The 16,545-nt window shown below is 43.2% G+C and overlaps 1 protein-coding gene across 1 annotated transcript; it reads left to right on the top strand.

Moving 5' to 3' along the window:
• The first annotated feature begins 1,718 nt into the window (after nt 1-1,718).
• Nucleotides 1,719-16,236, top strand: LOC129817689 (lysosomal-associated transmembrane protein 4A-like). The gene is made up of 7 exons (XM_055873179.1): nt 1,719-1,944; nt 7,918-8,056; nt 11,093-11,169; nt 12,147-12,269; nt 13,294-13,389; nt 13,968-14,066; nt 15,212-16,236. The coding sequence occupies exons 1-7, from the start codon at nt 1,816-1,818 to the stop codon at nt 15,284-15,286; spliced, it is 738 nt and encodes a 245-aa protein (XP_055729154.1). The 5' UTR covers nt 1,719-1,815; the 3' UTR covers nt 15,287-16,236.
• The last annotated feature ends 309 nt before the right edge of the window (nt 16,237-16,545 follow it).

Raw genomic sequence — 16,545 nt, 5'->3', positions numbered from 1 at the left:
ATTGCTAGACAGCCATTTTCAAGTCTTGCCATAGATTTTCAAGCCAATTTAAGTCAAAACTGTAACTAGGCCACTCAGGAACATTCAATGTCTTGGTAAGCAATTCCAGTGTATAGTTGGCCTTTTTTAGGTTATTGTCCAGCTGTAAGGTGAATTCATCTCCCAGTGTCTGGTGGAAAGCAGACTCAACCAGGTTTTCCTCTATGACTTTGCCTGTGCTTAGCTCCATTACATTTATTTTTAATCCTAAAAAATTCCACAGTCCTTAATGATTACAAGCATACCCATAACACGATGCAGCCACCACTACGCTTGAAAATATGGAGAGTGGTACTCAGTAATGTGTTGTATTGGATTTGCCTAAAACTTAGCACATTGTATTCAGGACAAAAACTTGATTGCTTTGCCACATTTTTAGCAGTATTGCTTTAGAGCCTTGTTGCAAACAGGATGCATGTTTTGGAATATGTTTATTCTATACAGGCTTCCTTCTTTTCACTCCGTCATTTAGGTTAGTATTGTAGAGTTACTACATTGATGTTAATCCATCCTCAGTTTTCTCCGATCACAGCCATTAACCTCTGTAACGGTTTTAACATCACCCTTGGCCCCATAGTGAAATCTTTGAGCAGTTTCCTTTCTCTCTGGCAACTGAGTTAGGAAGGACGCCTGTATCTTTGTAGTGACTGGGTGTATTGATACACCACCCAACGTGTAATTAATAACTTCACCATACTCAAAGGGATATATTCAAAGTCTGCTTTTTAAATGTTTACCTATCTACCAATAGGTGCCCTTCTTTGTGAGGCATTGGAAAATCTCCCTGGTCTTTGTGGTTGAATCTGTTTGAAATTCACTGCTCGACTGAGGGATCTTAGAGATAATTGTATGTGTGGGGTACAGAGATGAGGTAGTCATTAAATGCAACTCATGATGTGACATGTTAAAGCACATTTGTACTCTTCAACTTATTTAGGCTTGCCATGACAAAGGAGTTGAATATTTTGACATAAGACATTTCAGCTTTTCATTTTACATGAATTTGTAAAACATTTCTAAAAACATCCCTCCACTTTGACAATATGGGGTATTGTGTGTAGGCCAGTAACACAAAATCACATTTTAATACATTTAAAATTCAGGCTGTAACATAACAAAATGTGGAAAAGGTCAAGGCATGTGAATTATTTTTGAAGGCACTGTAGTTCATTGTTGTTTTACCATTTATCCATCATTCCATCATTGCATCTTTAACTGAGGTAAATGGAAACAAAAACAACAGCAACAATAGCCAAACACACCAAAAGACTTCTGCGTTGCCCTGTCATTGACCTGAATACCGTATGCATCCACTTTAGTTATGGATTCTATTCATGTTTATAGATTCTCTGCATATTGTAACTCGTTGAATCCCCAAAAAGCAGAGGTGAGAGATGTTTAGTGTGTAAGGGTAGAACAATAAAATGTTCTGAATAACAAAGAGCAGTTTGTTTTCTTTTTTGGAGAGCATATCGTCTTTTAGAGATGGGAAACTGATGTGAGAGAATGGAAACTGATGATGGTGTTGTATTCCCTCCCCATCATCACCCTCAACCCCTGGGCCACAGGGGACAGTTCTGAGTATTTGTCAGTGTGAGCTGTGGCAGCTGATTTGTTGACGTTCACCATCTTAGCTCTACTAATGGCCAAATTGTCTGTCAATCAAAACAGGGTATAGTTTGTGTTTTCTTTTACCACGCCAGTCATAAAAGTGGGCGCTTCATATCTCTGTCGGTTGTTGATGGTGCAGGCTTTCTTCACCGCGCAGCTTCAGCGATGTTTATCCCTACTTTAGAGGAAGACATGCACCATTTTAAACCGAATCGACACAGGCTCTACACAACGAGATGCTGTGGGTGTTGCCATGTCAGGACGGGAACCATCATTCTCGGCACCTGGTACATGGTGCGTACAATACAAATGGTCGCCTTGCCTTTAGATTGTGCTAACGTTAGCTTCGTTGCAGTCATGTTGCAGTACCCCCTCGTTGCCACTACTGATAGTAGGCCGTTGTAATAACTAACTAGCTAGCTTGTTACCAGTAAGTTAAACCGAAGCTAGTATTTGTCGAGAAAGTCACTTTGATATCTGAATGCGTGCCCTACTCTGGAACATATTGCTAGCTAGATTATGTAAATGTTCCTATATTACCTAACTAACTAGCAAATGTAATCGGATAGTTAACTAACGTTAGTTAAATAAGTTAATTAGCTACGTGTCAACGTTACCCGTTAGGGACTTTCAGCCAATAGTGTGATTGCGGCACGCAATTCGGGCAGGACTGCCAACTTTTGAAGAAAACTGGAGTGAGATTTGCTAAATGGATTTCATTGCCCCCTGACACAGTCCCTAGAAGGGGCACTGTGAATATGTTACTGTTTTAAAGCTAATTTACTGCAATTCTGCGTATTGGTTTAGGCCTATGACCAGGGTGGAAAAAATACAAAATAAAAAACACAGGTCTGGTGTATTCAGGATGCTTTGAACATTAAATGAACACTCAACATTCGACCTCTTTGAGGGGATGAAATTTAAAGTATGCTAATATTTTTTCTAACATTTTGTTTACGTGGTTTGAGAATCATTCAGACTGTAATAAAATGAGCTAGGGAGACGGTAGAATGTTAGAAAATGTGGGAAGATTGGAAGCCGGGATTGATCCCTGTTCTCAGGTAGAAAGTTGTGTGTAGTGCTCTGCACGGGAGTTTACTTCTTTCTTCTTTTTTTAAACCTCTTAAGGATTAAGGATCGGACCCTTTTTTTACATTTTCGCCTAGAATGACATACCCAAATCTAACTGCCTGTAGCTCAGGACCTGAAGCAAGGATATGCATATTCTTGATACCATTTGAAAAGAAACACTTTGAAGTTTGTGGAAATGTGAAATGAATGTAGGAGAATATAACACATTAGATCTGGTAAAAGATAATACAAAGAAAAAACATTTTTGGCCACTAGATGACAGCTGTGTATGTGCAAAGTTTTATACTGATCCAATGAACCATTGTATTTCTGTTAAAAATGTTGTATCAAGACTGCCCAAATGTGCCTAATTGGTTTATTAATAACTTTTCAAGTTCATAACTGTGCACTCCTCAAACAATAGCAATGTAAATTGGACAGTGCAGTTAGATTAACAAGAATTTAAGCTTTCTGACAATATAAGATAGGTTTATGTTCTGGGAAATGTTCTTGTTACTTACAACCTCATGCTAATCGCATTAGCCTACGTTAGCTCAACCGTCCCGTGGGGGACCCACCAATCCTGTAAAGGTTGATGGCAAGGGGTAACCAAATCATAGACTGCTTTCAAGGTAAGGACACAAACATTTTGTAATTTGGGTGAACTAGCTATCTCTTTAAAATAGATCTGGAAGAAAACCCTGCTTGCTCTCCAGGAGGGTTGGCTACCCCTGATCTATGTTTTCCAGGTGCTGGGTGTTTGAAAATGTTCTTGTTATAACAATTAATTTCTCAATCACCCAACCTTCAAGAACATTTGAATGAATATCAATATTTAGGTGGTTTATGCCTATTAGTTGAATATCCTTGACATCATCTTACTCTACATATGTATTTATGAGGTGAGTCCCCCTACCATCTCTGCCTAGCATGTGCACAATACTAAACTGTTTACAATTATATTTGATTCCTGGAGCATTTAACATCCGTTTGCTGATTTGTATGACTTGTTCAAAACTGTCCATGAAGGGCTGCAATAATACAATAATACATCATTCGTTTTGAAAGACACAACAGGTATATCATATTTCAAATAGGTAATTCCACTGGCAAAATGGAATAATACAAGTTTGGGGAATAACAGTAGTGTTCTTGCTGACAAGCACAGTAATTACCCTATATTTTAGCCCATTGTAAAGAATTAGAATTGTTCCACTGATCAGACTAAATAAATGGATAATAAAAATATGACAAATCTACCACTACACCCTAACCAAATTATTTTCCGTCCCCTTTAGAATCAAACGTACACTTTTGCACTTTTGGGTTCACAATCTGACACAATTATTGTCATAGTTCCAAATCAGGTCACCCTACCAAACTTCCCTGCTAAAACATACTGTAGGTCTGTCTGCTCCCTTTTTGTTATCCCAGCCTAAATGCCAATAAACAAACGAGGGATCTAATGCAAGTGTGGGTTAAATCGACTTTAGTACATGCTGTCAAAAGGCTGCATTCTGCAATAGATTTATGGACGGGAGTAACAAGAACTTAATTCTGTTGACATTTTACCTAAAACACAGCTACCATGCTGTTCTTTTTACAGTTTTATAAACTCAGCTCCAGTCTAATCTTGAGGGGAGTTTCTTTAAAACATGCATCCAATCCCCTTGATCCTTCACATAACTAGACCAATCATTTGCTTCAATGTGCTGTGGTTCACAGTGCTGTGGCAAGACAGGACAATGATAGTGGTTCCGCTCATGATGTTAAATTGTAGGCGCAGATGCTTTGATTTCCAAAAGATTTGGAGGACAGTTAACGCGCTAATGTATAAATTAGGAAAATAAATGCAGGAGTTTTCAATGTATGAAATATGAGGTGTGGCCTGAAGAGGGTCAAATGTGCGTGTCTCACAGCCAATGTGTGAGAGTTGGCAGCTCTGATGTAGGCATTCCTGCATATGCAGGAACACCTTGAATTTCGGGCTGCAATTACACCCTTCTCCTTTCAGCTCCCGCCCATGCACATCTGGTGCTGGTGCTGTAGCTAGTGCTAGCGGTAGCTAGCTATCAGTACCTAGTTAGCTAGCTAACAGTACCTAGTTAGCTGTATACACTGAACAAAAATATAATCGCAACATGCAACAATTTACAGTTCATATAAGGACATCAGTCAATTGAAATACATTGATTAGACCCTAATCTATCAATTTCTCATGACTGGGATTACAGATATGCATCTGTTGGTCACAGATTTGTTTTTGAAACGCCTTTTTTTTTTTTTTTTTAAGTAGGAGTATGGATCAGAGAACCAGTCAGGGTATGGTGTGAACATTTACTTCATGCAGTGGGACACATCTCCTTTGCATAGAGTTGATCAGGCTATTTATTGTGGCCTGTGGAATGTTGTCCAACTCCTCTTCAATGGCTGTGCAAAGTTTCTGGATATTTACTGGAACGCGCTGTTGTACACGTCAATCCATAGCATCCCAAACATGCTCAATGGGTGACTTGTCTGCTGAGTATGCAGGCCATAGAAGAACTGGGACATTTTCAGCTTCCAGGAATTGTGTACAGATCCTTGTGACATGGGGACGTGCATTATCATGCTGACACTTGAGGTGATGACGGTGGAAGAATGGCACGACAATGGGCCTCATGATCTCGTCACGGTATCTCTGCATTCATAATTGCCGTCGATACAATGCAATTGTGTTCTCTGACCGTAGCTTATGCCTGCCCATAGCATAACCAATGTTCCCTCAAATGTTTTTCATCACTGAGCAAGATTCAGGTCTGCCGAGCGCAAACTTGAACATTTAAAATGCTGTGCAACTTCCGGCGTGCGTTTACTGTGAACACTGAGGTTGTATCCACTTTAAGTTAGTTTTAACAGTGATCAAATAGGCTACTGTGGCTATTTGATCATAATGTAGGCCTACCATTGTGGCCTACCATCAAAATGTATGCTACCCTTCGCCTATTGGCTACTTAGCTTATTCAAGACTGCCTCAAAATACAACACTGTCCCTTTTTATGACAAAAAAAGCTCTGACTCGCTTCAAAGATGTCTGGAAATGCACACCTTGTGCTCTTGTAGGAGGCAAACACTCCCACATTGCTGACTACAAATTATGTAATGACTCACTAAGTAGCAAAGGATATGTACAAATGTGCACACATCACTACATGTAGCTGTCACTTTGCTCTCAAAACAAGCACATCTACTGACAACTGCTCATGCTGTAAACACAGTCCAGTTCAAAATGACTGGCACAGATCCATATATGGCAAAGTGCCTTTTTGCATATGTAGTGGCCCGACTGCAGGCCCGACTGCAGCTCTTATTTAGGGCGCACTGATTTGTGTAGAGTACGGGCCTGAGTCGTGCCAGTCAATGCAATAGAATCCTACTCCGATGCGTTCTGCCTACAACAAAATCTCTTGCATTGTTAGTTTTGCATACTAAGTTTTGAAGAGTTTGTTTTGTTTCAGTATGTAGCATTGGAAGTGGCTATTGTGTTGATTTGATCACAATTCCCACAGTAAAGGGAAATGTTGATAGTGTTAACTAATGGGGAAAACTCTAGAAAGTTGAGTGAAATACAATCTCGTGTTTGATGTTTCTTCTGCCTGGCAGTCCCAGGGAATAGGCTAGGAACATTGACGATATTCCTACTGCCACCATGGGGCACTCTGTACACAACGTCGACATCAGCAAACCGCTCACCCACACGATGCCATACACACTGTCTGCCATCTACCCGGTACAGTTGAAACAGGGATACATCTGTGAAGAGCACACTTCTCCAGCATACCAGTGGTCATCAACGGTGAGCATTTTCCCACTGAAGAAGGTTAAAACGCCAAACTGCAGTCCGGTCAAGACTGGTGAGGATGATGAGCACGCAGATGCACTTTCCTGAGACTGTTTGTACAGAAATTCTTTGGATGTGCAAAACCAGTTTCATTAGGTGGCTGTCTGACGATCCCGCAGGTGAAGAAGGCGGATGTGGAGATCCTGGGCTGGCGTGGTTACACATGGTCTGCAGTTGTGAGGCCAGTTGGACGTACTGCCAAATTCTCTAAAATGACGTTGGATGCGGCTTATGGTAGAGAAATGAACATTCAATTCTCTGGCAACAGGCCACCACTCTACAACACATTGACTATTTCTCCTTTGCCAAGCTAATCCATCCACCTGACAGGTGTGGCATATTAAGAAGCTGATTAAACAACATGATCATTACACAGGTTCTGGGAACAATAAAAGGCCACTTTTTAAAATGTGCAGTTTTGTCACAAAACACAATGCCACAGATGTCTCTAGTTTTGAGGGAGTGTGTAATTGGAATTCTGACTGCAGGAATGTTCACCAGAGCTGTTCCCAGAGAATTGACTGTCGCAGACCAACCACAGGCCACACTTAACCACTCCAGCCCAGGACCTCCACATCCGCCTTCTTCACCTGTGGGATTGTCTTCAATAAATGTTCACTTTCTCCGTCTCGTGTTTTTTAAAATTTTAATACTTGATATATGTATTATAAGAAGTGAGAATTACGGAGGGACCGTAACCACAAGTGTATAACATTTCTTGGAGTGTTTTTGTTGTTTTTTTGCACAGTGAAGATCGGTAACGGTGCATGATTTAACATCCAACAGTTGACAAGTGTAAAAAGACACATTTGATCCATCTGTCGTCGTTCACAACGGTTGTTGGCAAAACCTCTGGATACATTGATGACAGAGGCCTATATCACAAGTCTAATCATTGAATATATTATGCAATGTGTGAGAGGGATGTAATATTTTAAATATAACATACACTTTGACAGGGAAAGTCCATTAAACAGATTAGGGGAAAGGACTCCTAGCAACCATACAAACCACCTGGTAATAATAACTATTATTTAGGCTAATCCTAATGAGAGCGCCTTGGTTTGTTCAAATAAAATGAAGTGTAATTTGTTGCTTATCTGTGGAAACAGAAACCTAGTATGTCACAAAATATCAAAGTTCTAATCTACAACAGACTGTATCCTAGCCTGGTTTCAGATCTGTTTGTAATGTCTTGGCAACTCCTATGGTCATTGTCACTCACGCCACATTATAGGAATTGGCAAACCAGCACAAACCGATCTAGGACCAGGCTATGTGTTGAAGGACATAACAATGCCTTTCTGTCTCTCCAGGTGGTGAACCTGTTGATGGGCATTCTGCTGACTGTGGCCGTGACCCACCCAGAGAACGTGCCCACTGTGGACCTGCAGTATGAGGTTATCGAGCACTACTTTAGCCACACCCTCCAGGTGGAGGGGAATGTTTTGAAGGGTTAGTTCGTTCTATCTTCATGTTTGGTTCAACTTGAGTTGTCTACGTAGGCCAGTAGTGACAGCATCCACGATAATCTGTGTTTATCTTCCCAAAAGGCAGTAGCTGGCATGATTTAGCATAGTCTCCCGATTTTGGTATTTGTGAGCAAAGCTGCAGTACTTTGTCTGGACTGGTACCTCATAGCTCTTTCACACACACACACCAATCCCCTTCTCATCCAGCATTGATAACTTTTTTTTATTTTTTATTATTATTTAAATTTTTATCCCATTTTCTCCCCAATTTTCGTGGTATCCAATCGCTAGTAATTACTACCTTGTCTCATCGCTACAACTCCCGTACGGGCTCGGGAGAGACGAAGGTCGAAAGCCATGCGTCCTCCGAAGCACAACCCAACCAGCCGTACTGCTTCTTAACACAGCGCGCCTCCAACCCGGAAGCCAGCCGCACCAATGTGTCGGAGGAAACACCGTGTACCTGGCCCCCTTGGTTGGCGCGCACTGCGCCCGGCCCGCCACAGTAGTCGCTGGAGCGCGATGAGACAAGGATATCCCTACCGGCCAAACCCTCCCTACCCCGGACGACGCTATGCCAATTGTGCGTCGCCCCACGGACCTCCCGGTCGCGGCCGGCTGCGACAGAGCCTGGGCGCGAACCCAGAGACTCTGGTGGCGCAGTTAGCACTGCGATGCAGTGCTCTAGACCACTGCGCCACCCGGGAGGCCCAGCATTGATAACTTTCGCCAAATGCCTGCTTCTTTAACCTTTCAGCCCTATACAGACTGATTTAGCTACAACTCTTATTTTCTCACAGGCCCAAAGCCTGTAAAAGCAGGATTTTAATACATAACCTGGAGCTGGGCAGCGCTGAGCTGTGCTCTCTGTGGCTGGCTGTTGTGTTTAGTTTATTCGGTGCGATTCTGTTGTTTATTTGGCTTGGTTGCACAAGGACTCCTCATTTCCCAGAAAGTGACTCAGTAAGAGCTGAAAGGGCTTGGCTCTTGTGGGCAGCGACTGAACCACCCCCACAACACACGCACACACAGCAGGGCTGTGCCAAAAGAAAGGGAGGCGGGGAGGGAGGGGGTGCACGTGTTATGTAAATCCAAAGCCTGGCACTGCTGTGGCTTCATGGGTGCCTTTTCTAGACAGCATCTTCCCACTTGGTTGACGTGTTTTAAGAAGGTTGCGAGCCAGTTTGGAGCCTACACAGCCGACTTCGGACAAGCAATGGTATGACATCGCCCCGCGTTAGAGGTATGAATCCCCGGTAGGACACTTTCAATGCTGTCTATCCTTTTCTAGGACTCCCACCTACGGTCTAAATAAAGGATATTGTTTACAGACAAAACATGAGGGACTGAACCGCCGTGACCTGCAGTCTGATATCTGATATCAAAGTACAAGGTGTGTTAGAAGAGGGCCCCTGTTAGAAGAGGGCCCCTGTTAGAAGAGGGCCCCTGTTAGAAGAGGGCCCCTGTTAGAAGAGGGCCCCTGTTAGAAGAGGGCCCCTGTTAGAAGAGGGCCCCTGTTAGAAGAGGGCCCCTGTTAGAAGAGGGCCCCTGTTAGAAGAGGGCCCCTGTTAGAAGAGGGCCCCTGTTAGAAGAGGGCCCCTGTTAGAAGAGGGCCCCTGTCAGAGTACTTGAAAATGCATCTTTCCTTTCTTGTGTCCTTGTGGTAAGCACAGATCTATAAGTGATTGGATCGGTATTAAACAACGTTAGCGCCCTATTACTGTCGGCAATCCAACCACTTCAGATCTGTGATTACCTCCAGGTACGTAGGAAGGCAGGATACCTTTCTGAAGTATTCTAACAGAGCTGAAAACAAATGGAGAAGCCCCAAATAAGAGATGTTGTTCCCATCCGAATACTCTCCTACGATTACCTCAAAAAAATTGAAAAAGTTCTGTATTTGACTACCATTTCCATCTGTTCTTTTCCACTGACATCTTTCACTGTAATATCAGATATTTCACACACGCATAGAAAGATACACAGTTATCCAGTTGGTGTTGGCAGATGCCCTGGTTCAGAATGCCTGCCAGAGGCTGATGAATGTATAGCCTGGCCTCAGACAGACACGGGACGTAATGCTAAACGATCTACTGTAATGGATTGGGCTACAGATTGCATCAGTGACAACCCTTCTGATACACACACACACACACACACAATGCACAGTTTCAGAACTGAATTTGGGAGCTCCGCATGGACTACACACGCCTCTTCTCATTCACTCACACACGCCTCTTCTCATTCACTCACACACGCCTCTTCTCATTCACTCACACAGTCACACTCATAAATGCCCTACTAGGAAGGAATGGCTTGCAGATTGCATCAGTTACCGTTACGACAATCGGATATGTTACACTCCGAAGAGAAACGGCTTCCTGCACAGCTTTAGAACGACTGACTGATAGTTTGGAGTGAACCACACATGCATCGCCTCACCTCACTCACTTAGTGCCCAGCACGAGGCTGTGAGCTGTCAGAAGCACTTGACCGACGCACCAGAGTGCAGCAGATGGCAGGCCTATTAATTAGCCTAGCGTAGCCTGTGTTGTTGTGCGTTGTCTTCACTGATGCTACTGAGTGCCTGAGTGGGAGAAGCTAAGGGCTCCCCAGAGTACGCTAACGCTAAAAGAGAGCGAGTTAGTAGGCAATGCATCCCTGGAGATGCTTCAGTTACACACAAATCAATTGGGCCTCTGTAGTAACGCTCTCACTGACAGTTGCATGAATGCACTCTGTGGGGCCCCATCGTGGGATGCAACGGGCCCAGACCAGGCAGCCATGATGGCTCACAAGGATAGGTGCACAATACCACTATATTCAATTGTTAGTTATAGATAATTCAACATTTGGGTTAATATTTTTTAGATTTAGGAAATTATTCTCCCAACGCCTTTGACTGACGTTAATTTCAAGACTTACTACAAGTTGAGTTTGTAGTTGAATACACAAGTATTTGAACCTAATGAAGGAACTCTGTTAGTCTCTCTGACTCTCTCTCTCTCTGTGCTTATAGAGAATGCCTGTGTGGGATTCGCAATCTCTCTGTTGATGCTCACTATCAGCGCCATGATGGTCTATGGAGCCATTACTGTAAGTTTCTATCCATCTATTTTGTATGTGTGTCAATCAAATGTTCTCTTATATATTCTAAGCCCAGCATACAAATGTAAGTTGTGACAGCGGGGACGACAATTACCCCTGGAGGAGTGGGAGAAATAGGAAGTTGAAAAGATAGTTCTCCCTGAACTTCAACCGTGGTCATGTTCATTATGGAAGAAAGCAGACTGAAACGGGGAAGAACTACCTGGAGTTGTCCAATAATAAACACTCATTTTGAGTTTTGTGTTTCAAAATGTTTTAAAACATCTATGTGCCCCAATGAATGCAACTCTGATGGCAGTGCTTTGTCCCTTCCTGGTGTCTGAAAGTACAATATGTTTTTTTAATGTCTTTATGCTTTTTAAGCAATTCAGATTGACCAATAACAGATTCACTACATGCAAACTCCTTGCTTGTGCATTCAACTAGCCCCACCAGGGTGAGCGGAAAGTTTGCTACACAACGTTGTTCTAATGTTATCATCTTTACCTCACCAGGCCTACCTGATGGGCATCCACACTGACAGGTTTGATGGATATGTGACGTGGACCTGAATAGAGCTGCTACTTTAAATGGCGACGCACCGCTAAAGCACGACGCATTGTCTAGGTTTTGGTTGATCTTTGTGTGAGCAACGAACGTTATGCCTTAGCTGTGAATACAGGCTCTTAGGATACCCTTGTAGATGTCCTGTATTCAGTGTTTGTCAGAGTAGTTCCATTGCTGCTGTAGCCTCCCTGGCAAAATACCCAGTCCAGATGACATAAGAACAGATGTACATAGATTGATTCAATGCCTGTGAATTTTGTGACATCCTCAACATTGCTTAGAACCCAAAATTTAGATCAGGTTTTTGCTAGGGCTAGATATGCTTCCTGCTTGACAAACAACCTGACAAACTCTTGTGAAATGGCCATCCTTTTACATGTATGGTCAATGACGTGTGTTTACTCTTCCTCCCCATGTAGCATCGTGACGGCTGGCTCATCCCGTTCTTCTGCTACCAGCTCTTTGACTTTGCTCTGAGTTGTCTGGTGGCCATCAGCTCCCTCACCTACCTACCCCGGATCAAGGACTACATGACAGAGCTGGTGAGTCAGTCCAGTCCACCACCGCCCCCAGGCCTGTCGGCTAGTCCACCACCGCCCCCAGGCCTGTCGGCTAGTCCACCACCGCCCCCAGGCCTGTCGGCTAGTCCACCACCCACCCCAGGCCTGTCGGCTAGTCCACCACCCACCCCAGGCCTGTCGGCTAGTCCACCACCCCCCCCAGGCCTGTCGGCTAGTCCACCACCCCCCCCAGGCCTGTCGGCTAGTCCACCACCCACTCCAGGCCTGTCGGCTTGTCCACAACCCCCCCCCCCCCCCCCCCCCCCCCCCCAGGCCTGTCGACTAGTCCGCCACCCCCCAGGCCTTTCGGCTAGTCCACCACCCCCCCCAGGCCTGTTGGCTAGTTTCTCTACCATAAGCTGCCTCCAACGTTGTTTTAGAGAATTTGGCAGTACGTCCAACCGGCCTTAAACGCAGAACACGTGTAACATGCCAGCCCAGGACCTCCACATCTAGCTTCTTCACCTGCGGGATCATCTGGGAGGTGCTGATAAGTATTTCTGCCTGTAATAAAGCCCTTTTGTGGGCACCCCAGTGGGTGGGCCTATGCCCTCCCAGGCCACCCATGGGTAAGCCCTTTCCCAGTCATGTGAAATCCATAGATTAGATTAGATTTCAATTGACTGGTTTCCTTATATGAACTGTAACTCAGTAAAATCTTTGAAATGGTTGCCGTTTATATTTTTGTTCAATATAGTTTTATATTCAGAATGAACAAAGTAATTGCAGAATGCTTAGGTAACTTAGCTGGCAAACTCATTGGCCCTACTCTGTCATACCCCCTGGAGGCTTAACAATGTGTTCTCACTACCGTCTCCACTGTCTTTACATTAGACCTGCTGCCAATATATCAGATGGATTTGACATCTGAATGAGAAATGAAAAAGCACTGGGATGTTCAATGGAACCGAAGCTAAAGATGCTCTGTAGGCCCATATTTCAGTACAATCCCTGGTTTTATGGGGTGTTTAGTTTCTGTACGTGCTGAATGTGTGTCTCGTCTCAGCCGGACTTCCCCTACAAGAACAACCTACTCTCCATGGACTCCAGCTGCCTGCTGCTCTTCGTCCTCATGTTCTTCGCCTTCCTCATCATCACGAAGGTGTGTGTTTCTGAAAATGGATTGATTTGAATACTAAACTTATTTTCCCCCATCCAGATTCCCAAGAATATTTAGATTTACTGCACTTATTAGTGTTAACTGAGATCTTGATCTGATTTACCATCCATTGGCTGAACTTCAGTAGACGGATGATAGACCTTGACTGACAGGTCTTCAGTAGACGGTTGATAGACCTTGACTGACAGGTCTTCAGTAGACGGATGATAGACCTTGACTGACAGGTCTTCAGTAGACGGATGATAGACCATGACTGACAGGTCTTCAGTAGACGGATGATAGACCTTGACTGACAGGTCTTCAGTAGACGGATGATAGACCTTGACTGACAGGTCTTCAGTAGACGGATGATAGACCTTGACTGACAGGTCTTCAGTAGACGGATGATAGACCTTGACTGACAGGTCTTCAGTAGACGGATGATGGAGCTTCTGGAGATGAATCAGTGGTGTTGGAGCTGGGCTAGAACACAAGCCTGCACATTGTAGCTCTCTAGGACAAAGGATTGAGCATCACTGGCTCAGGTAAAAAGACTTAACATTTTGGCTGTCCCCCCCCAGGCTTACCTGATCAACAGTGTGTGGAACTGCTACAAGTACATCAACAACAGGAATGTGCAGGAGAGCGCTGTTTACCCTACCTTCATGGCCCCTCCACAGGTTTGTGTCTGAAAAGCCTCCTCTCCGGGTCCCAAACTAATTGTCAATGGCACACGTAATCAAACCTCTGAAGCATACTGTGGCATAACCAGTAGAGGGCATACCTTTCACATCCTTAGTCAGTTCAAGGATGCAAGGTGGTTTCAATTGCTTTCGGAAAGTATTCAGACCACTTTACTTTTTCCACATTTTGTTACCTTACAGCCTTATTCTAAAATTGACTTAATAGTTTTTTCCCCTCAATCTACACGCACTACCCCATAATGACAAAGCAAAAACAAGTTTAGAAATGTTTGCAAATTTATTAAGAATAAAAAAACGTAAATGACATTTACATAAGTATTCAGACCCTTTACTCGGTACTTTGTTGAAGAACCTTTTGGCAGCGATTACAGCCTCGTGTTTTCTTGGGTATGACGCTACAAGCTTGACACACCTGTATTTGGGGAGTTTCTCCCATTCTTCTCTGTAGATCCTCTCAAGCTCTGTCGGGGTTGGATGGGGAGCGTTGCTGCACAGCTATTTTCATCTCTCTCCAGAGATGTTCGATCAGGTTCAAGTCCGGGCTCTGGTTGGGCAACTCAAGTACATTCAGAGACTTGTCCCGAAGCCACTCCTGCGTTGTCTTGGCTGTGTGCTTAGGGTCATTGTCCTGTTGGAAGGTGAACCTTCACCCCAGTCTGAGGTCCTGAGTGCTCTGAAGTATCAAGGATCTCCAATCAAGTTGTAGATACAGCTCAAGGATGATCAATGGAAACAGGATGCAACAGAGCTCAATTTCGAGTCTCATAGCAAAGGGTCTGAATACTTATGTAAATAAGGTATGTGTTTTAATACATTTGCAAAAATATCTAAACCTGTTTTTGCTTTGTCATTATGGCGTATTGTGTGTAGATCGATGAGGGGGAAAAATGTATTTAATCAATTTTAGAATAAGGCTGTAATGTAACAAAAGTCAAGGGATCTGAATAATTCCCGAATGTACTGTATACCCAGTCTGCCCTCCTTTTGAGTTTTAGACGGATGAAATATCTAGCACAATATCAAATGTCTCAAATATGATTATGTCCATGGCTTTGGTCCTCTCACTGTGTGCAGTATATTTCTAAATTGATTGATGAATGAAAATAATTCTCTCTCCTCAGTACATTCTGCCTACCTACGAGATGGCAATGAAGATGCCAGAGAAAGAGCCCCCTCCCCCCTACATGCCTGCCTGAAGACCCCGTGCCCCCCCGTCTCTACCCCCATCTATATGTATGTGTGGGCCACCCAGAGCTCGTCATTTTGACCCCACCATGCATTTCTAGAGAGGAGGGATACTCTTTATAAAATCTTGCTAACATTCAAACCCCCGTTATATTATAGACAAGTGGGAGGGGCAGATGCCGTGTAGTGTATAAAGCGATGAAAGCTTTACGACTTTTCTTTCCTTGTCTCGCCCCGTCTTTTGATGCCTTAATAAAAAAAGGGATATTGTGAAAGTACCATCGCTTCAATGCCTTTCACCAGTCCAGCTTTAGAAAAACAATATCCTTTCCTTATAGATTGGTATTATAATACGTGAATGTAAAAAGGAATACTCTTAAGACAATCCACTTATGATAATTCATCTTTATACTTTAATTGTTTTTTACATTTTACATATACTTTAATTGTTTTTTGCTTGTTAAATTATCTAGATTTTATTCTAAGAGTTTGATGGGGACGTTTTGAAGCACTTTCTCTTTATCCCTTTATTTATTTAGCCTTGGACATCCATCCGCAACCTGTGTGCCATGTTCATTCTCCGCCACCGCCTTTGTGACATTGCGTTGTTAGCTTAGTCAAGCTAGTGTATTGTGTTGCAGTTCGAAGCGTCCAGACACTGCTGGTTAAAGGGATAGTACACCAACATTTGGCAGATGTTTTCAAACCTCAAAATTTGTCCAATGTCAAGATTTAAATAATAAGACTTCTTAACAAAAGTCCACTTTGGAGGACTGAAAACATCAGACAAACTTTGGTTTTGAAGTGGACTGTCCCTTTAAGGAGAGCGTAAGGTTCACCTGGAGGGAACGAACGGCTAGTGTGAACAGTAGTGGATCCATGCTACTCTTTCTTTCTTTTCTTTACATTGTGTTTTGATCCTTGTGGGAAACAAATTACTTCAATAAACCATTCAAAAACATTTTGTATCCATTACCCGACTGAGTACATTCATTTTTACCTGATGTGAGCAAAGAAACGTCCTTTTTGTTGAGAACCTATTTGGTTCTGTACTTAGGTTAAATGCTCATACCAGTCAAAACCCCCCCCCCCCAAAGAGGTGTGTGATGTTGCACAATGATTTAAGTCAAAAATTTAAGTCAAAAACTTGACTTAGTCAAATTATTCTATATTTGCGCTTAAAGTGACAAATCCAAACTGCCCTCTGTGTTAAAATCCATGTGAATGTGTCTTTTCCTATGATATACAATTATTTTGGGGCTGGGTTTTA

This window comes from Salvelinus fontinalis, chromosome 20 (assembly GCF_029448725.1).
Source record: "Salvelinus fontinalis isolate EN_2023a chromosome 20, ASM2944872v1, whole genome shotgun sequence".
In the NCBI taxonomy this organism is placed as follows: domain Eukaryota; kingdom Metazoa; phylum Chordata; class Actinopteri; order Salmoniformes; family Salmonidae; genus Salvelinus; species Salvelinus fontinalis.
Note: the sequence above shows the minus strand (reverse complement) of the source record. Positions and strands in the feature narration are given on the sequence as shown.